Source organism: Paroedura picta, chromosome 2 (assembly GCF_049243985.1).
Source record: "Paroedura picta isolate Pp20150507F chromosome 2, Ppicta_v3.0, whole genome shotgun sequence".
Classification (NCBI taxonomy): domain Eukaryota; kingdom Metazoa; phylum Chordata; class Lepidosauria; order Squamata; family Gekkonidae; genus Paroedura; species Paroedura picta.
Genome location: NC_135370.1, coordinates 11,036,908 through 11,059,133, shown reverse-complemented (window position 1 = coordinate 11,059,133; position 22,226 = coordinate 11,036,908). Strand labels below are relative to the sequence as shown.

Sequence of the window (22,226 nt, the reverse complement as noted above, 5' to 3'; positions counted from 1 at the left end):
GCCCAGCCCAGGGGTAGTCAAACTGCGGCCCTCCAGATGTCCATGGACTACAATTCCCAGGAGCCCCCTGCCAGCGAACGCTGGCAGGGGGCTCCTGGGAATTGTAGTCCATGGACATCTGGAGGGCCGCAGTTTGACTACCCCTGGCCCAGCCCTTTGACTGCTTGGGTTCCCTGGGCAACCGGCCCTGCTGCTTCAGCCCCCCTCGGCTTCCCCCCGGAGCCTCCTTTCGCAGCTCAGGCAACCTGCGGACGGCAGGCCGGGGGGCGGGACCGGTGGGCGGCAATGGCGCTCTCCCGTCAAAGCCGGCCCGGGGGACTCCCGGCGGGGCCGGGAGCGGCCGTGTGCGCCTCCGGCCCGGCTCCTGCGGCCCTCGCTCCGCCTCCCGCGCGGCCCCGTGAGGAGCGCGCTCGCCTCCGCCCCGCGGCCGGCGAGAGGGCGGCTCTTGGCGCGGCCCGCCTCCCCGCGCCCGTCCCGGCGGAGCGGAGAACAAAACAAAAAGGCAGCGCCTCGGGCCGAGCCGCCCGACCTCCTGCGCCTTCGCCGGCCATGGCGCGCCTGGGCTGGCTGCCGCTGCTGCCGCTGCTGCTGGGGTTGGCCGTGCCGGGCAGCGCCTTCAACCTGGACGCCGACGGCCCGACCGTGTTCGCAGGCGCGCGCGGGAGCTACTTCGGCTTCGCGGTGGACTTCTTCGCGCCCGACGCCTCCTCGTGAGTAACGGGCGGGAGGAGGAGGAGGCAAGAGCGCGCCTGCCCCGGAGCCTCCCCGCAGCGCGCCGCTTCCGAAAAGGGAAGGGCTGGAACAGGGCTGCTCAATCTGTGGCCCTCCAGAGGTCTAAGGACTACAATTCCCATGAGCCCCTGCCAGCAAACGCTGGCAGGGGCTCATGGGAATGGTAGTCCTTGGACCTCTGGAGAGCCGCAGTTTGCCTCCCCCCCCCCTGGGCTAGACCCTCCCGGGCCAGCGGGCGAGATCCAGGGCAGGGAGGATGCGCTTCCCGGGCACTTTCGCTGCGCTGCGCCAAACAGGGGAACCGACCTCGGACGTGCCTGGGAAGCGCCTGAGCCGACGGGGCGGACCGGGAAGGGAGCCCTGGAACCGCGTCGCTCTCCTGAGCTCCCTTCCTTTCCTCTTCCGAGCGACGCGCAGGGACCTCTTCCTCCAGCCGCCCCTCCGGGAAGCCAGATCCCCGCTGATCTCGCGGATTGGGCAGGCTCCGCGCCTAGGGGCCCGTAGCATCTGATCTCTGGCGTGTTCTACTCGGAAGTAAGCGCCACTGACTTCCCTGGGACTGCCTTCTAAGCCGAGGAGTTCAGTCTTTAATTGAGGGCGGGTTTCTGTCGAAATCTCTGGGAGAAAATTCACCTAAGAGATGTCCGGGATTTGGCCAAAACCCTTGTTCTGACTAAGCTGGAGCCTGGCCAGCCCCCTTCCTGCACCTATTCTGGCCTTACAGATCCAGGGGGGCAACTTGTTATCAGGGCAAGGGGAAAGTAGTTCGCTTTTCCCAGGCTGTAAAATACAGTGGGAGATTAGGGACCAGGCATGAGTGAGTAGGCAGGACTGGGGGTACCCTTTACCAATTGGTACAGAAGAGCTGTATAGCAAAACTAGTAATGTCCCTGCATTTAAAAATGATAAAAAATATACCCTCAACACTGAAATATTTATTTACCGGATTTCATTTTTCCTTGTTGCACGGAGCAGCTGACAGCTGTTTCTTGTTTAGGCCCCATTCAGAATGCTGGTTGGAGCCTCTGGGGGCCAGATATATTCCCTGTTTCTAGAGCAGCCAGAAGTCTCTGAAGAAGCGTGCAGGCACATGAAAGCCCACAAGGAACCTTTGCTGGCCTTAATGGAGCCACTGGGCTCCAACTTTGTTCTGTTGCATCAGACCAACACGGCAACGTACCTGCAGCTGTATCAACTTGTGCAACAATTCAGTTTTGCAGCAGAGGCTTTCTGAGCATTCCTTCAGGGGTGAGATTGGGGAGGGGGAGAACAATAAATAAAATCAAGGGCCTTTCCTGTGTTGGCCCTCTGGATATGGAACTCCTGTCCCAGTCAAATATGCCTGGTGCCTGCTTTTATCTTGTTAAGTGCTAGATGTCATTCCAGTTTACTGGCTAGATTCGAATCCAGTAGCACGTTAGAGACCAAGAGTTTCAGGATATAAGCTCTTGGAAGTCAAACCTTCATCAGATATGAGAAGGAATGGAAATCTCTGGGTCCTTTTATCCTAATTAGAAGGTTGGGAGGGTTGTTTTAGAGCAGGGGTAGTCAAACTGCGGCCCTCCAGATGTCCATGGACTACAATTCCCAGGAGCCCCTGCCAGCATTTGCTGGCAGGGGCTTCTGGGAATTGTGGTCCATGGACATCTGGAGGGCCGCAGTTTGACTACCCCTGTGAATACTTGTAAAGAACGCAAAGGTTTACAGGTGTTTTTAAGTTTAAGACGATGGCTTGTTTTTTTTAATGCTTACTATGTTGTATTGGGGTCTTCTTGTTTTAAACAGGATGCTGTTGTTTTATGGGGTTTTAGATGGGAAAGCCATTTGAGGAGCACTTTCTAAAATCAGAATTATGCCTCCAAGTGGCAACTGTCCTGGGGTGGTCTTCCTTGGTGGTCTCCCTTCCAAATTCTGCCCCTGCTTAGCTTCTGAGATCTAATACAAAAAAAGGGGTAGGGTACACAGTATACAAACCAACTCCCTCCCAAAGAAGCCAAGTCTACTCTGTGTAGAAGACACAAATCAAATCACCTGGTGTACTTCTTTATGAGTTTACTCTGATGTTTTCTATGAATATTGAATGATTCCATAAAAATGATTTAATCAGCCCTGGATAAATTTGGATTCTGTTATTTCAACTAAATGACATTGCATGTCTAGGCTAGAGGAAGCTAACTCCAGGACCAAAAGCAACTGGTTTCCTGTAGCAGGAACATCTGGGCTTTACTCCTCTGCATGCCTGGATGCTCTGGTTTAAGTAGAAGCACTATTTTTTCTCAACCAGGGTTTCGTGATGGCCTTGGGACGGTTTCCCAAATGGGTTGGGAGTTAATGAATTTGTTATATATTTTAAAAATTTGTTAAACATGTATTTAGTGATATATGAGCCTCTTGTGGCGCAGAGTGGTAAGGCAGCAGACATGCAGTCTGAAGCTCTGCCCATGAGGCTGGGAGTTCAATCCCAGCAGCCGGCTCAAGGTTGACTCAACCTTCTATCCTTCTGAGGTTGGTAAAATGAGTCCCCAGCTTGCTGGGGGTTAATGGTAATGACTGGGGAAGGGAATGGCAAACCACCCTGTATTGAGTCTGCCATGAAAACGCTAGAGCAGGGGTAGTCAACCTGTGGTCCTCCAGATGTTCATGGACTACAATTCCCATGAGCCCCTGCCAGTTTGCTCATGGGAATTGTAGTCCATGAACATCTGGAGGACCACAGGTTGACTACCCCTGCGCTAGAGGGCGTCACCCCAAGGGTCAGACATGACTCGGTCCTTGCACAGGAGATACCTTTACCTTATGACCATAAATGTTATGTTTACCTCTACCCCTCCGAAAATGGCCAGTGATGGGCCTGGAGGAGGTGGGAAGGAGAAGGCCCCCACGTTCACACCTTGGCTTCCCAACCATAATCTGCCCATAATTTGCCCGGTCGTAGTACTTGTGGAGTTTCTTGGAGCCTGAAGAATGTTTCAGGGGTTTCTCGTGGGTTTCAATGTGAGATGTCGCAGTGAGGGGCAGTATATAAATCGAATGAATGAATAAATAAAACAGTTGAAAAAGGCTGCAATAGAGTTACTATATTCCTATGCATTTTGTATTATGTTGCAATTCTATGCCTGTCGGCTTGTATTTGGATACATTGCATAGTTCAGGGGTAGTCAAACTGCGACCCTCCAGATGTCCATGGACTACAATTCCTGGCAGGGGCTCATGGACATCTGGCAGGGGCTCATGAGAATTGTTCGCTGGCAGGGGCTCATGGGAATTGTAGTCCATGGACATCTGGAGGGCCGCAGTTTGACTACCTCTGGTTGTACATTAATATCGTGTGTTCGGTTATGCTTTTGGTTTGTGCCTACTAAATAAGTTACCCTTGGCTTTTTTTTTTAGGGGGGGCGGGGTTAGCATCTGAGATTTGACAGCACTGGACTATACCATGCCACTTTCCTTCCTTCATCAGAAAGACAAAAACGCTTAAGTAAAATAAGATCCAAGAGTTTCTTCAGCCACAAGTACTTCCTGGCTACAGCCTGCTTAAAACTCTGACCCTTTCTCAGAAACAATACCTGCGATGTCAGAGAATAGGGGTTCTCAGGTTGAGCGGTACTCATTCACTCCACTGGTTTACAACATAAGGACATTGGAAGAGCCATGCTGGATCAGATCCGTTGAGTTCATCGTTCTGTTCCCGCAGTGGCTGACCAGCTGTCTCTAGGAAGCCCAGAAGTACAGTGATCGCAACAGAAGTCATGCTCCACCCATGCGCCACAGCAACTTGAGTTTCTCACCTCTTCCATCTCCTTGTCACAACCAACCTCTGAGGCAGGCTAAGCAGGGAGAACAAGTGACCAGCTTAACGCCCCCAACAGAACAGGGATACGAATCCTGGGTTCAACTCAGTGTGGGTCATTGCATCTACGACCCAATTAACCTCCACTGCCATTACGTCACTGCACAAATGTTCCATCTAAAATGTAGCCTCAGAAACACACACTCAGTCTTGAAATACTTTACTGGAAATACTTTACTTGAAATACTTTACTTTACTTGAAATACTTTACTATGCAGTGCACTTCCAAATCATAAGCCCGTCCGCTTATGAAACCACCAACCACCCTGGGAGGCTTAACTCCAAAATCTTGCAAGCTAATTATTTTCTCCAGGGCTAATATGAAGGTGTGTCAGAGCAGGGCTGAACTCTTCAGCCCAAAGTATATCACTGTGAATACCTGAATCATACACAAGCAGAAAATATTCTAAACATTTCTGCTGCCTAGTGTTCCAGATGGCCATGGGTGTAAATATCAAAGGGAGGGGAGCCAGGTGGGGTATGGGGTCCCCCATTTACCCCCCAGCTCCTGCCCTTCTGGGGGAGCATGGCAGGGAGGTGTGGCCAGCTGACATTACTTCCGAAGGTCCCCGAAGCCAGAAAAGTTATTTCAGTTACTCCTCCACTGTCAAAAGGTTGAAAAAAGTTCCTCTGAATTGATAAAATCAGAGTTAGTACCACCTTTAAGACCAGCAAAGATTTATTCAAGGCGTGAGCTTTCGAGTGCAAGCACCCTTCCCCAGACTATGATCTGAATTAATAGCCACCCAGACATCTTCCTGTTAACAGCCTTGGAGTTGCAGTCTTGGCAACGGAGGGCCCTCGTGGCTCCCTTGACTGTGCCCATCCATCTCCTGTGGGATCTTCCTCTTTTCCTGCTGCCTTCAACTTTTCCGAGCGTGATTGTTTCTTCAAGTGACTCATGACTTTTCATGATGGGGCCAAAGTACAACCACCTCAGTTAAGTTGTTCTAGTTTCTAGTGAGAGTCCAGGCTTAGAGACGCTGCTGGACTTGGATGTAGGTCTTCTACTGATGAACACAGCTACTTTCTGAAACTAGTTAGGATTCCTAGTTGCACTTATCGGTTGTCCTGACAGCTCTGTTCATGATCTACCATACCTCTTTAGGGCATCCTTGGGTTTCCTCGGGCTGCTGTATGAGCAGGATACTGCCCCTCTGCCGCCTGGGATTGCTGCCTCTGGTGTAGGGTTGTGTGCTTCAGCTTGGTTCGGCCGACTCGGCCATCACCAAAGCCTGCTGGCTTCCTACGTGCCCCTTTGGTCTTCGGTGATCACCAAGGCAGCTGAACCGAGCCAAAGCACACAGCCGCACTCCGGTGCCTCTTAGATGGGGCCTGGAGAGCTCCAGGACCTGCCCCTGAATTCCGCCTCACAGAGATCAGTTCCTCTACAGTAGCCTTTTCCAACCTTTGACGATGGAGGAGCCCCTGAAATACCTTTTCAGGTTTTGAGGAGTTTCAGAAGTGATGTCAGCTGGCCCGCCCCAGAGAAGTTACATGGCACTGGAAGTGACATCATCACCTGTGTTAATAGGCAGGCTTCCGGAGGACTGAGTGGGGACAGATAGGGTGCAGTTTTACAATACAATACAATACCTTTATTGGCATAAAGCAGATAAACAGGATAAACAAAGTTAGTCAGGATACGTCAGACAGTTTAAATTTAAAAACTGAGGGTGCAGTTTAAGATGGGAGTAGGCATGCAGGCTACTCCCTCTCTCCTGGATACAGGAGCCACGAGGGAACTGACTCACACTTCGGAGTAGGGGTGTGCACTTTGGCTCAGTTTGGCTGCCTCGGCAATCACTGAAGCCTGAAGCAATGCATAGGCCAGCACTGCGGAGAGGAGGGGCGGCGGCCGCACACAGGTGCAGAGTTCTGTGCCTGCGTGCAGCCACTGGCTGGCGCACTGCCACCCTTCCTCTCCTCTCCATGGCGCTGGCCACCTCGGGCTTCGGTGATCGCCAAGGCGTCTGAACCACAGTGCACCGAAGTGCACACCCCTACTTTGGAGCAATTGAAGCCACCGGTTCCCTAGTTTGTGGCTGAGTCCATTAGGGTAGGAAGAGAAATGTGGGGACCCATGGGAGTCCACAGACCTGTGGTTGGGAATCCCTGCTCTCGGAAAACTGACTACTTTAAATATGGACTCTATGGCATTAGAGCTCTCATATAAGAGCCTCTTGTGGCGCAGAGTGGTAAGGCAGCTGCCTGAAAGCTTTGCTCATGAGGTTGGGAGTTCGATCCCAGCAGCCGGCTCAAGGTTGACTCAGCCTTCCATCCTTCCGAGGTCGGTAAAATGAGTACCCAGCTTGCTGGGGGGTAAACGGTAATGACTGGGGAAGGCACTGGCAAACCACCCCGTATTGAGTCTGCCATGAAAACGCTGGAGGGCGTCACCCCAAGGATCAGACATGACTCGGTGCTTGCACAGGGGATACCTATGGCATTATAGACCCTTGAGGCCCCTGCCCTCCCCAGACTCTGTCCCTAGGTCCCCAGGAATTCCCAAGCCTGGAGTTGGCAACCTTGGAAAGACACTGTCCTGACCGCTCCATACCTGGAGCCCTAAAAGGCATTGCCAGGTTTCTCTTTCTGTGTTCGTCTTTGATGTGCCATTGCTGCCAACTTCAAAGGACTAGGTGGCTGCTCCCTCTCTGGACTGTCACTTGATCAAACAGGTTGCAGCTGATTAATCCTATGGGTTTATCAAGCTTGCACAGATACCTCACAGAGAGAACAGCAGGATAGATTTCAGACCTCGCTTTCCTACCAAGGAACACTCTGGAAGCCCCACCAGTCCATTGTTGGAAGTTCTTCACTACCTGACTGTGTAGAACACTCTTATAAAAGTCAAGAAAGTGATTGTTCTTTTAGTTAAACATAAACGGGGGCGGGGGGGGGAGGACTACCATTGTCCTACAATCTGTTGTCACTTGCAGGGAGCATGATAAGGCAATCCTGGTTAAAAAACAACTCTGGCAATCAATGATGTATGAATTCAGGCATGCATAATAAGTGTTCCCCCCTTCCCGTCTCCAGCACTTGGAATGCTAAACTAGAATTTAGCCCGCTGAGAATTCCACTTAGGAAGAAAAAGAGAGTGCGTGTGTAACTCCAGAAATAATCCTTTAAACCTGGGCTAGAACTATGCTTGTGGATCTCCCCTCCCCAACACAGGCACAAGGGACTACTGCTTATCTGAGCGCTGACTCTTTCCTTTATATGCTACGAAGGAATTCCTACATGGGAAATTATTAGGGGGATTTGCACTAGCTTTGCCTGTTCTTCAAGTGTTCTGTTCATTATAGGCAGTCATGCTCAGAAGGCCATGATGTTCATGTCGGGATGCAGGGTGCTAAGTGAGATTCGGTGTAGGATGTGATGTGCGATTAATGCTGATTCCAGTCAGCCGTGTGTCAGAAGTCAGTGATTCTGGCATATATTTAAGTGGGTCGCCGTGTTGGTCTGAAGTAGCACAACAAAAATAGAGTCCAAAATCTCCTTTAAGACCAACAAAGATTTATTCAAGGCGTGATGAGCTTTCGAGCACTAGAAAGCTCACGCCTTGAATAAACCTTTGTTGGTCTTAAAGGTGCTATTGGACTGATTTTATTCTGCCATATATATATTCATGCTATCTGTTTCTTGGGATCTTTTACTTTGATATGCATCCAGCCATTTGGTTACGGCTTGCCTTTTGTCTAGGTTGGGCTTTCTCAGCCAGGTTTTAATGAAACCCTGGAGGCCCTAGAAGGGTTTCTCCAATTGGGTGAGGGTTAATTCACCTTTAAATATATATTTTTATTTAAAAGTTTTTTTGATCATGCTGTGATCATGATCATGTATATGGTCATGTTGACCTGCCCACCCCAATAGCCAATGATTGGCCTGGAGGGAGTGGGAAGGGGCAGGACCCCAGCCGAACAAATCCCTGCCGGCACTTCTGGGGGGAGTGTCGGGGTGATGTCACTTCTGGTGACACATGACTTCTGGAGACGCGGCAGAAAGAAGTGGCCTGCAATCGGTGAAAACCTGCCTCCATAAAAGACTATCAGTTACGGTCTGGATAGCCTAGGCTAGCCCAATCTTGCCTAAGCAGGGCCTCCAAGGAATATCAGGGTCATGCAGAGGCAGGCCGTGGCAACCTACCTCTCAATGTCTCTTGCCTTGAAAACCTGTTTGGGTCGCTGACAGTCAGTTATGGCTTGTTGGCATTTTCTACCACCATACTAATGGATTACCTGTTCTTCTCGGTTGTTTCAGAATGGAATTTTTTACTGGTAGAAAAAATAAACATAAAACGTATACGGTATTTATTATGAGAGTTGCAATACTATAGAACAGCCATTCTCAACCTTTTCTTGGCCATGGCCCTTTTCGGCGCTCTTCACAGGTTTCAGGACCCCGTGCAGTAGGCAGGTTGCTTGCAAAAAGGCCTAGTAGCGAACACCATGGAAGGTGGAGTTCAACGAGATCTGAACATGCTAGAAAAGAGGGCAAATGAGAACAAGATGCAACTCAATGGGGATAAGTGCAGGGTATTACATCTGAGTTACACAAATTAGAAGCAGGCATACTGGATGGGAGATACACTTCTGGACAGCAGTGTGTGTGACTAAGATCTTGGGGTACTTGTGGATTGTAAGCTAAATATAAGCAGCAGTACAGAAGGCAAATGCAGTCTTGGGCTGTATCAACAGGCATTGCATCGAAAGTCTCCAAGCGGTTGCTGGAGAGATACTTGTCATGGATGCTTTAGGCTGGTCCTGCACTGAGCAGGGGGTGTCCCTGTGTGGCCCCTTCCAACTCTAAGATTCTACGTTTTTAACTAACTAAACATATCTTGTCTTATGCATATAGTAATAAAGCCCATTGAAACCAGGAATGCAATGGGCGCTAGGTCCCAGGGTCCCCCCATATGGCTATATGGCAGTGTTCTATATAATGTCCAATTTCCAAATGGAGTACAGAAAACGTTGACATAAGACTTCCTTTTAGTTCTTTAACATCTCCCCCCCCCCCCATGTTCTGTTTAAATTCAAATGGGACAATAATGTATGTTCAAAAATAACATCTGTCGATCTCCAGAGTACAGCCTGTAACCAAATCTCTGCTCACTTGGTTTCAGTTGCTCTTTGGGTTTTAGATTTGTCAAACCTCAAGGAAGTGAATGGCAAACAATTTTCGAAACCTGGGGGAATTCCGAAAGGACTTCCCAGAGCTCACTGGGCAAGCCTGTGCAGCTCACAGCTCATTAAGTCAGTCTCCGCCCACCAGTCAGGCATTAATGAGGCCTTGGGAAATGTAGGCCAGTCCCCTGTTTTGGCAGTTCCAAGCTGGGGCCCAAAAGAAGTTGCTGCATGCAGCCCACCCTCCTGGTCAGTTGCCCTGTGTTGTGTGAAGAAAAGAGGGAAGGCGAGTGAAAGGAAAACCACACAGTAAGGATGTGCTCTGTATAGTAGACTATTCATTCTATACAATACCTCCTTAGGAGAACAACATTCAAGTCCAGTGGCACCTTTAAGACCAACAAAGTTTTATTCCAGTTGTGAGTAGGGTTGAGCAGTTCGGCTTGGTTCGGCCGCCTCAGGCTTCGGTGATCACTGAGGCGGCTGAACCGAGCTGAACCGAACCACTCAACACTAGTTGTGAACTTTTGTGTGCATGCATACTTTTCTCAGGCAATGACGTAGGAATGATCAGAGTAGATATAAAGGTAAAGGTATCCCCTGTGCAAGCACCGAGTCATGTCTGACCCTTGGGGTGACGCCCTCTAGCGTTTTCTTGGCAGACTCAATACGGGGTGGTTTGCCAGTGCCTTCCCCAGTCATTACCATTTTACTCCCCAGCAAGCTGGGTACTCATTTGACCGACCTCGGAAGGATGGAAGGCTGAGTCAACCTTGAGCTGGCTGCTGGGATTGAACTCCCAGCCTCATGGGCAAAGCTTTCAGACGGCTGCCTTACCACTCTGCGCCACAAGAGGCTCATAAGAGTAGATATATGAGAGAGTAAATTAGCAGTAAATTAACAGCATTATGAAGCTATCCAACATATGTGCAGCCTCATGAAGAAGAAAGAATGCCTCACTAGAATAACAAGTTCAGTTCACCTTTGGGTTCAGTTGCCGTTCACAAAAATCATAAAAGTAAGGTTAGTGTTTAATGGCAGATGCTTTCCCAGTTGTAAAGAGAAGTCATGAAAAGAGACCTGTCGCTAGCCCCATCCATCCCCACCCAAACATGGACACATCCCTACAAGTGACAAGCCGTGCTGAGCTCGGTCTCCTGTCCTAAGGTCAGAGAGTTAGACTCTGAATTGCATTACACATTACAGTCCCATTGTCCCGAATGAAATGAAGAGAGGTTTGTAAGGAATGCAGATAGCATTGCAGCTGAACGAGATAGCAATATCCCTGTTGAGTCTTGGAGATTCCATTGTTTTGACTGTTGTAATAACTTGCATCTCAGCAATTTCCCTTTCCAATCTGTGTTCTTGATGTTTCATTGCAACATCTACTTTGAGGTCCCTCTTTGAATGCACCGGAAGGCTGGAGTGTTTTCCTACAGGTTTCTCAGTCTTGTGATTTTTTATGTCAGACATGTCCACTAATTCTTTGGCTCATTTGCCCTGTGCAGAGAACAGAAGGACACTGTTGGCCTGTAATGACATATGCAATGTTAGAAGATGAGCACACAAATAAGCCTTTGATGGGATAGTTGATGTTGTTAGGTTCAGTGATGGTGTTGTCTGAGTGTGTGTGGAGGTAAAGTTGGCACCAGGGTTTGTGGCAAGCTCTGGTACCAGTGCTCATGTTCATTGTTGCATTGTCGTGGCGAGGAGTTGTTTGAACTGGGGGGGGGGGTTGTCTGTGTGCTCCCAGTTTGCTCCCCCCTCCCTCCCAGTACTTGTGAAAGAGAACTGTCATTTTCTAGTAGACGTTGTAAGTCACTGACGATGCACTAAACTGTCCTGAGTTGGGAGGAATGAGTGACCTTTAGTGGTGTTCTGTTATTGACTCTTTTGGGTCTGTCTTCTCACAGGTTTTCTCTGGGTATCATTCTGGGTTTGTTAAGCGGTTTCTTGACCTTATTGGGTGGGTACTTTTGTTCAAAGAAGGTTTGTTGTAGCTTTTGTTGTAGCTTTGAACTTTTGTTCAAAGAAAGTTTGTTGTAGCTCTCTCAGGTGATAATATCTGCCTGTGACATTGGAGCAGATGCAGTTGTAGCGTTGAGCCTGGCTGTACACAATGGATAGTTTGGTATGTTTAGGATGGTAGTTAGAGGCATGCAGGTATGTTTATCAGTCAGTAGGTTTTTGGTATAAGGTCTCTAGGCATCCATTGTCTCTTTTGGGTCTGTCTGTATTTTTACAGTAGTGTCCAAAAATGTATTTTTTTGCATAGACTGGTTCATTGTCAGGTTGATGGTGGGGATATAAGTCATGTGGAATGTGTCCAGGGCATTATCACCATGTGTCCTGATGATTAAGACGTCATCAATGAATCACTGGCCTGAGGGAGGTATGAGTGGGTGGGAGTTTAGGAAGCATTGCTCGAAGTCTGCCATAAAGATGTTAGCATATTTTTGAGTCCTGGGCATTCCATGAGATGCTCATGGCTGTACCAGTGATCTGAAGGAACAAGTTGTTGCCAAATCTGAAGTGGTTATGGGTAAGAACAAAATGGCACACTTGGGTGGCAGAATCAGCTGTGGTGTGTTGTCAGAAATTGTATTCCTTATGCCTTGTAATTCATCTTTCTGTGTGATGTTGATATACAGGGATTCCACATCCATGGTGGCTAAAATAGTATTCTCTGGAAGATGGCATCTGTTCCACTTAATATTTCTGGTAAGGCCTAGGAGAAGGAGCTGGTCTCGTGGCTTAGGTGCCACTCAGTGCTTAACACCCACTCAGGATGGCTGCCCTGCCCTGACCCCGAGTGCCTCCTCCTCCAACTGGCTTGCCTGTCTGTCCAGCAGCCAGCCAATTGCCTTCCGTCTCTCACCCCTGACCACCCCTTCCTCTTTCCACTTCCCTCCGAGGCTCGGAGGATCTCTGCTGCGTGGGACTGCCCCTGCTGGTGAGTTCCCTTCCCGGGGGCCTCCAGACTGCAGGCGTTCCAGGTCCTGGGGGCAGGGAGAGGCCATCCTCAGAGTTCTTCAACCCCATGCCCCCCAATCTAGTGCCCGCTTGTATTTCTGAATGCAACAGGCTTTGTCCCTAGTTTTTCTCAGAGAGTCTGCGGTGTCGTGAACATAACTAAGAGCATTGATGGCATAGGGCAGGGGTAGTCAACCTGCGGCCCTCCAGATGTCCATGGACTACAATTCCCAGGAGCATCCGCTGGCAGGGGCTCCTGGGAATTGTAGTCCATGGACATCTGGAGGGCCGCAGGTTGACTATCCCTGGCATAGGGTCTTAGTCCATATATCCTCTTTACAGTGACCTTTGGGTTTCCTCAAGCTACTTTATGGGCAAGGTAAGCTCACTGCCCAAGTGACCAAAGCCAATCAACCAAGAGTGGCAACGTGCAAGAAACAACAGGCATGGCTTTCCTCAGTTGTCATAGCCAAGAAGCCACGCCATGGCAGCCTGGATTTGGCTTGGATCCCCTAGACCAGAGGTAGTCAACCTGTGGTCCTCCAGATGTCCATGGACTACAATTCCCATGAACCCCTGCCAGCATTTGCTGGCAGGGGCTCATGGGAATTGTAGTCCATGGACATCTGGAGGACCACAGGTTGACTCCCCCTGCCCTAGACGCTGCGTGCTACTGTGCCACCTTGGGGTGTGGCCTCTGGTGACTCTTAGATAAGGCTGACAACCTCCAGTTGTGGCCCGGAGATGTTCAGGCCCCACCTCTGATCTCCACCTTACAAGTGACCAGGAGAAAATGATTCCTTTGAAAGGTGGTCTTTATGGTGTTATACACCTCTGAGTCCCCTGCCCTCTCCAAACTCCGCCCCCAGGTCTCCAGGAATTTCTTAGTCTGGAGTTGGCAGCCTGGTGACAGTGTCATGGGACTGTCTGTAGCCTTTATCTTTGCCGCTGTCTTCACCACTCAGATCCAACGTAGGACAAAAGATGGGTGCTGCATGACAAAACATGTTGAGCGGCTGATGAATCACATCTTAGGGCAAAGATATCGAGAGGAAGTAACCTCTTTAAAACATAGGTGAAGAGCTCCCCTTCTGAAGGAAACAGTCCTCAGGGGAAGGCAGGGCAGGGGTGATGGAAGGAGGCTCAACTGTATTGCGACCTGTCAGGCTGTGCCAGAATCGCCTGCAGAACAAAATAGATTTGACTGTCAGGTTTGAACTTTCTTAATGAACTCTGCCTGCCTGGTGACGTAAACTGCAGAGTAGCATCACACAGGTGTGCTACAGCTGACTTGGGACTTGTCTTTTGTCCAGATTTCTCGTATGTGTGTGAACGTGTTTCCTTTTTGTATTGCTTATTCAGTGGCCCACCAGTGTTCCATGCCTAGACTTGTCAACAGCTTGGAGAAAAAGTGTTCTATCCCTTTAATATATCATAGCATATTATTTACTCAGTAATACTATTTATTTTTATGCCATGAGGCACTGCAGCTGCCTATTTCCACCCACTGAGCCTCTCTTAAAGGGACAGGATCTCCCCTCCCCCCCCGCTCTGGTGATTCTGGTTGTTCAGTACCTGCAGGGTTCCACAGAAAACGTGAAGCTGTCTTATACTGAATCTGACCTTTGGTCCATCAGGGCCAGTATTGTCTGCTCAGACTGGCAGCAACTCTCCAGAGTTGAAGGTAGAGGTCTTTTGAATCACCTGTTATTTGCTCCTTTCCACTGGGGTTGCCAGGGATTGAACCTGGGACCTTCTGCATGCCAGGCAGAGGCTCTCTCCCTGACCTACAGCCCATCCCTAAAGATGGCTGAAAGCATTACAAATTATACAGGCTTGCTTTGCCTGTGAGCACCATATCTCCTTTCGGCTGTCCACCAGATATCGTAGCCTGACCTTACCTGTTGTCAAGATAATCTTTGGGGTCTTGTAACTCTTTGTGGATCATTCCTCTTGGGCAGGGGTAGTCAACCTGTGGTCCTCCAGATGTCCATGGACTACAATTCCCAAGAGCCCCTGCCAGCAAATGCTGGCAGGGGCTCATGGGAATTGTAGTCCATGGACATCTGGAGCACCACAGGCTGATTACCCCTGCTCTTGGGCATTCGAGGCCTGGCTTCTATTTCCCACCAATCCTTTGGCTTCACTTGTCAGCGGCTGTATAAACAGATGTTAGCAACTCCCTTTTAAGTCGAGTTGCTCTTCCAATTAATTATGCTTTAGGCTACGTCAGATCAATGTTGGAGCCTCTCTTTATTTTTAGTCTGTGACTCATTTCATGTGCTGTTTCTCTTGCTGCTCCCGTGTTGATTCCAAAGCCAAGAAACAAAGTGAGTAACTGTAAACCCAACAATTTGTTCAGTAGGTTCTGCTGAAGTAATTGGGCATCATTTCGGAGGAAATGTACTTGGGACAACTATGCCTATAGTTAGAATTTACATTAGAGCAGAGTTGGCCAAACTGTGGCTCTCCAGATGTCCATGGACTACAGTTCCCATGAGCCTTTGCCAGCACAGACACGCAATTGTAGTCCAATTCATGGGAGAGCCACAGTTTGGCTGCCCTTACATTAGAGGAAGACCATAGTGTTTGAAGTTGAAATCTCTAATTCTGCTCTCCCCAAACATGCTAAGTAACATGAATAATGGATTAATTGCTAGGATGTGTGGGGCAGGTTAACATGATAGATTAATGGTGCAATCTTTCTGCAGTTTTGACTCTTCATGCTGGCTCGCCTTAACTTGCTCAACTGTGCAGTAATGGCAAAATTAACAATTGATTTGAAATCTGAGGAGAGATGGAGTATCGGTCATGTAAACATGAGATAAAAGACTTTCCTCCAAATTTTGATATATTCAGAACTAGTGCTAGTATGTAGAAATGACAAAACATGTAACAGAGATTATGTAGCAATTATTAAATTAATAAAATAGTGGAAAACTAGATCAGTTACAAAATTTGGAATCTGAAATCTGGCAGAAGCATTAATGCAGACAATTATTTATTACGGAAGTTGTTGTTGTTAGGTGTGAAGTCGTGTCCGACCCATCGCGACCCCATGGACAATGATCCTCCAGGCCTTCCTGTCCTCTACCATTCCCTGGAGTCCATTTAAGTTTGCACCAACTGCTTCAGTGACTCCATCCAGCCATTTCTTTCTCTGTCGTCCCCTTCTTCTTTTGCCCTCAATCGCTCCCAGCATTAGGCTCTTCTCCAGGGAGTCCTTCCTTCTCAGGAGGTGGCCAAAGTATTTCAGTTTCATCTTCAGGAACTGTCCTTCTAAGAAGCAGTCCGGGCTGATCTCCTCTAGGACTGTCCAGTTTGTTCGCCTTGCAGTCCAAGGGACTCGCAAGAGTCTTCTCCAGCACCAGAGTTCAAAAGCCTCAATTCTTTGATGCTCAGCCTTCCTTATGGTCCAACTTTCACAGCCATACATTGCAATTGGGAAGACCATAGCCTTGACTAGACGCACTTTTGTTGGCAGGGTGATGTCTCTGCTTTTTAGGATGCTGTCTAGATTTGACATAGTTTTCCTCCCCAGGAGCAAGCGTCTTTTAATTTCTTTGCTGCAATCCCCATCTGCAGTGATCCTGGAGCCCAGGAAAATAAAATCTGCCACTACCTCAATTTTTTCCTCATCTATTTGCCAGGTATTGAGAGGGCCGGATGCCATGATCTTTGTTTTTTTGATGTTGACTTTCAAGCCAACTTTTGCACTCTCTTCCTTCACCCGCATCAAAAGGCTTTATTAAATTATTTATTATATATATATATACTATCAAAATAGCCCGTTGTAATTTAAAATACAACTGGTGCTAGCTTTCTCTCCCCCTACCCTGGGAAGGCCTGCCAAAACCTGGAGAATCCATGGTGGGCCTTCTCTGGGTGGGGGGAGTGCTGGTGAGGACTCAACTCCTCCCTCTTCCCTCCCCCCTGCCCCAGTCAGGCCCGCCAAGGCCTAGAGAGGCCACAATGAGCGCTGGTGGGAAGTCGCCTCTTTCTTCCCCCAAGCCCCAAGGAGGCCCATCGAGGCCTGGAGAGGCCGCGGTGGGCTTTTTGGGGGTGGGGGAAGTGCTGGTGGGAGTCGCAGCTTTCCCCACCCTGCCTCCCATGCTGGCGAGGCCAGGGCTCACCTCCCTTCCCTCCCAGGCCCTGGTTGTGGCTGCAGTTCCAGGCCCTGCCCCCTCTAGTGCTCATTACTCCTCATAGTCAGTCTAGTGAAGTGGGCTGGCAGTGGAGGGGGATGTGGGCAGAGGTGGGACAGCCTACCTGATTGGCCGTTTGTTGGACAGACAGCCAATCAAGTATGCAATGCGTCCCAACTCCTCCCACCATTCATGTCCAGCTTTATTTATGTTACAGATAATATACTGTATATGTGTGTGTGTATAGATATAGTTATAGATATAAAAAGCTGTACTTATGGAACTTCCACAGCCCTCTGGGAGAGACAAAGGTCTTATTCTTTTTGGAATATGTTGGCATCCATCCTAGTTTGCGGTTTACCAGGGCCGCAATTCATATCTGTAAGATCAGTGTGTAACACTTCAGGCTTAAACGTTTCTCTTGGCAAGCACTCATGTCCTTGGCAAACAGAGTGCAGGACACTAGGTTGGTAGAGTGGCTCATGGGCTATATTTTTTCATTCAGTAGCTGGCTTAGCCGGTATTAGAATCAAGATATTGCTGCAGTGATATGTTGACTGTTTCTTTTCCTTGTGATGAAGACTTGTGGGATCCAGGCTAGCCCAGCCCATGGTGGCCGTGGATATCCTGGTCTCATCAGATCTTGGAAGGGGGACTGCCAAGGAAGTCTAGGGTTGCTATGCGGAAGCAGGCGATGGCAAACCGCCTCTGTTTGTCTCTTGGCTTGCAAGCCATGGGAGTTGGCTGCAATTCGATGGCACTTTCCGCTACCAGGAATGTGATAAGAGAAGCCATGTTGGTTCAGGCCAGTGTCCCATCTAGTCCAATGCTATGTTACACAGTGGCCGAAACCTGGGTGCCATCAGTCCACCTGTGGGGCCTGAACTCCAGAAGCCCTCCCACTGTTGCCTCCCGAGCACCAAGAATACAAAGCATCACTGCCCCTGACAGAGTGTGCCATCTATACCTTGGGGCTATTAACCACTCATGGACCTCTGCTACATATTTTTATCTCCCCTTGAAGTTGTCTCCCTTTGTACCTGCCACCACTTCCTGTGGCAGGGAATTCAACACCTTAATTACTCTTGGAGTTTCCTTTGATCGGATCTAAGCCTAGTGCTCATTGATTTCATTTATACAAATTTACGAGAACCTTCTCTATCTCATACATAATTGAATACTAATTTCTCCAAGCCAAAGAGCCGTAACCTCTTTAACCTTTGCTCATAGGGATGCCAAGTCCAAACTATTTGAGTGGGTCCAACAATATGGAGTGCCAGCTCTGTAGAGTTATAATGTCCAGGAGCTATTTATTTTATTTTTGAAGTGGAGTTTTCTTTTCCCCATGTCTTTCTGAGATGAGGTGCTGGAGCTTGGGATTGGCCTATGGTATGTTGAAAGAAATGAAATATAAATAATATATAAGTTTCCCCCAGGGTTGGGAATTACTAATACTCACATGTTACTTTTTAAGCATTTGAACACTGAATGTTCTGCTGTTTACTCAGACCCTTTGATGGAAACATCTGAGTTGCCAGAAGACCTAGCTATCAGAGTTGATCTCTCTCTCTCTCTCTCTCTCTCAGCCTGGCTCTCTAGGCTGGCTGCAGTTGGGAGGGGGGCAATGTTTTTTTTTTCCATTCCAGCTGAATCAGATTCTAGTCTTGGCAAGGGAAAAAGACAGGGAGAGTCATGAAATACAGCCAGACCTCAGTAATCCAGAGCCAGTTCCGCCGTGGTTGCTGGGCGACTGCAAGGATCCATTGGCTTCTGTTGCTCTTACAGGACTAGAAAGGACCAAGCAACAGGATTGTACTGCTGCACCCATGTACTGTGGCCAAGCAGGGATTTGATTCCCCTCCCTTCCACTTTCACAGAGCCTGGCAAACATCAAAACCTGGGGGTCTTGTGAAGTTTCTAGTGCCCTAGTTCTAGGTTCGATTCTGAGCTGCCCCACATGCAACCAGTTGGGTGACCTTGGGCTTGCCAGGGCACTGATAAAACTGTTCTGACTGGGCAGTAATATCAGGGCTCTCTCAGCCTCACCTCCCTCACAGGGTGTCTGTTGTGGGGAGAGGAAAGGGAAGGCGACTGTAAGCCGCTTTGAGACTCCTTCGGGTAGGGAAAAGCGGCATATAAGAACCAACTCTTCTTCTTCTTCTTCTTCTTCTTCTTCTTCTTCTTCTTCTTCTTCTTCTTCTTCTTCTTCTTCTTCTTCTTCGAAGCTAAGAAGAGATGGTACTTGAGGGGGAGACCACCAAGAAAGGCTCTGCAGAGGAAGGCCATGGCAAGCTAACTCTGATTATCACTTGCCTTGGAAGTCCCTTGCTTGGGAAGGCATTAATCGGTTGCAACTTGGTGGCACTTACCTGAGCATCCGGTGGATTTGGTGGGTCACTTGTTGTGGAGGCGTGAATGAGCAAGTCTTAACTGTAGAAAAGAGAGCTCCTTCGTTAATCCCACCCCTGGGAACCAACTCTCATTTTCTTAGCTATTACATTATAGTAGTGCTCTTACGGCTGCTGTATTCCCCTGTGCTCTGTACTGACTTAAACCCGGCTTTCCATGAAACCCTGGATTTTCTTGATGACCCTGAAAGGGTTTCACAAATGGGTGGGAGCCAATTAATTAATTAATTTAATTTGCTAACCATTTATCAGAGGATATGACTATATATGGTCTTGTTGACCCTTCCTCGCCTCCCAAAATTGCCTGTAATGGGCCTGGAGGGGGTGGGAAAGGGAAGGGCCCTGGGTGGGTGTGTCCACAGCTATGCTTCCCAGCCATATTCTGCATGATTGCAGCACTTCTGGGGTTCCTTGAAACCTGAAGAATGCTTCAGGAGTTTCTCGATGGTAAAAAAGTTGAGAAAGGCTGACTTAAACTCCAATTTGTAGGTTGGGTGCATAATTAGTTGCCTTCTATGGAACAGGGAGCAGTTTTGAATGGTCTTTTCTGTTTGTTTTTTCTTGCAGGACATATATTCTAGTGGGTGCGCCCAAGGCCAACACAAGTCAGCCTGGAATAGTTCAAGGAGGCCAAGTTCTCAAGTGCAATTGGAATCCCAACACAAACTGCCTTCCTATTATATTTGACTCTACAGGTAATGGCCAATATCACAGCAGCACTTTCCTTCCATGGCGTTGGAACTGCAGAAGGGAAAACAAGCCAATATACCTGTGAGAGATTTTACATGGAGGGTCATAACAACCCAAGCACATTGTGTTGTCATAAGTGTTCATGATGACCAAAGTCTTGAGGGTCGTGACATGTTACGTTGTCGTCCTACAAATGTACAAGGGATTGAAGTGAGAGATTCTGAATGTTTCTGACAATGGGCTGCTAACCATATGAAAATCCAGTGGCTGCTCTGGGCAAAATGGGGTGTGGTGGGACAGTCAGCAAAAAGCATAAGAACATAAGTACAACCTGCTAGATGAGGCTAGTGGTCCATCTAGACCAGCATCCTTTTTCACACAGTGGCCAGCCAACAAGTTGCCTTGGAGGGCCAACAAGAAGGCATAGAGAGCTCCCTCTAGAATTGCTAGCTCTGGGTTTGGAAATATCTGGAATGTTTTTTTTTGGGGGGTGGGGGGGTTGAAAGGGACTTCAGTGGGGTATAATGTGATCAAGTCCGTTTTCCAAAGCAGCCATTTTCTCCAGTGGTGGAAGTCCTCCAAAACTGGATACGTCATGCCTCCTCTCACTCTAGGCAGGGCTTAGGCAAATTTGAATGCCTTTGCAGGACGAGAGGGAGTTCTGAAAGTCCTGCCACTCCAGCAGGATGATCAGAGAATAGATCTGTGTCACCTGGAGATCAGTTGTAGTAGCAGAACTCCAGCTACTACCTGGAGGTTGTTGGCAAGTCAACCTTCCTCTGATGTCACCTCCCATCACTGGTATTCAGAGTTTTGCTGCCTCAGTGCTTGGGGGTTATGTGTATAGAAGTGGAATGGTATGGTTTTGAGGCATAGTGGTTGAAGCCTGGCCTTGACATTTACTGTATCTTCTGATTCAAGGGTTTGTTTCTGTTGGCCTCTTGCAGAAACCTGTAATCCCATCAGATAAGATGGAGAAATCGCCCAAGGCTGTGTAAAACAGGGACTTAGGCCTGCTATGAGTGATTAGATGAGGTCTGGGAATGGCTCGTGCCGAACTCTTTGTAGGCCTCTCTGAGCATGGGCCCTGCAGTTTTCCTGCAGCAAATCCCAGTCAGTGGTTGTCACCTGCGCTTTCACATCTTTAAACCCCTGATCACCTACCTTTGGGTGTCCGGTTGGCCAGTGTGGCCCAATATATATACCTGGACTTTGAAGATAATGTATGTAATACACACATTATGTTGCTGTGGGAAACATTGACCTAGCACAGGGTAATTGTGACAGAAGGGTATCCTTGGTGTTCTGATTCGGTCAGAATAGGCAGGAGTCCTGGGATTTTTTAAATTATAAAATCAGTCCATAAATGCATTCATTTTTGTGTGAGCTTTTGTGGACTGGAGCCTGCTCTATCAGATACATGTGCACAATAAGTAGGCTTGCTTGGCCTCCTGCCTGGCAGAAGTCTTTCTTATGGCCAGCTTCATTGCCTGTCACCATTGCCTGGTTCCTAGAGCTACTCTACATTACTGATGTTGCTGCATTGCTTCTGGATAAAACCCAGAAACAGCAAAGGGTGATCACCACAAACTCTCTCTCTCTGTCTCTCTCTGTCTCTCTCTCTGTCTCTCTCTTTTTATATATATATATATATATATATATATATATATATATATATATATATATATATATATATATATATATATATATATATATATATATATATATATATATATATATATATATATATATATATATATATATATATATATATATATATATATATATATATATATATATATATATATATATATATATATAATCATAGAATGATATCTATCTAGGCATATATATATATACTCTTCCTCAGACTAAGAACTACCATCATGATGGTAGGAATATATAAGCAGAAGTTAATCCATTAGTAAACTGTGTTACAGCATTAACTGGATTAACTTTTGCTTATGTATCTTTTCAAGATGCTAGACAGCCACTTTCCATCACCGAGATGATACCTACTTGGTTTCCATATTATTTATTTCATTTATACCCCCACTTTTCTCTCCAATAGGGACCCAAAGCAGTATTTTGGGTTCCCCTCCTTTTTATCCTCACAGCAGCCCTGCAGGGTAGGTTAGGCTTAAAGTGTGTGACTGGCTCAGGGTCACCCAGTAAGCTTCCATGGCCAAAATGGGGATTTGAACCTGGGACTTCCAGCTCCTCCTTTTCCAGGCCTCACAAGCCAATGCAAGAGAGCCTGTGACCCACTTTTGAGACCTGAACCGCCAGTTGAAGA

At 48.1% G+C, this 22,226-nt stretch overlaps 1 protein-coding gene across 1 annotated transcript in view; it reads left to right on the top strand.

Annotated features, from left to right (window-relative positions):
* The first annotated feature begins 270 nt into the window (after positions 1 to 270).
* The window catches only part of ITGAV (integrin subunit alpha V), an 83,168-nt gene continuing 61,212 nt past the window's right edge, over positions 271 to 22,226 (top strand). Inside the window, exons 1-2 of the mRNA XM_077319368.1 lie at positions 271 to 710; positions 19,808 to 19,935. Of these exons, the coding sequence (XP_077175483.1) occupies positions 286 to 710; positions 19,808 to 19,935 (553 nt within the window). The 5' untranslated portion in view covers positions 271 to 285. The remainder of the gene's footprint in view (positions 711 to 19,807; positions 19,936 to 22,226) is intronic.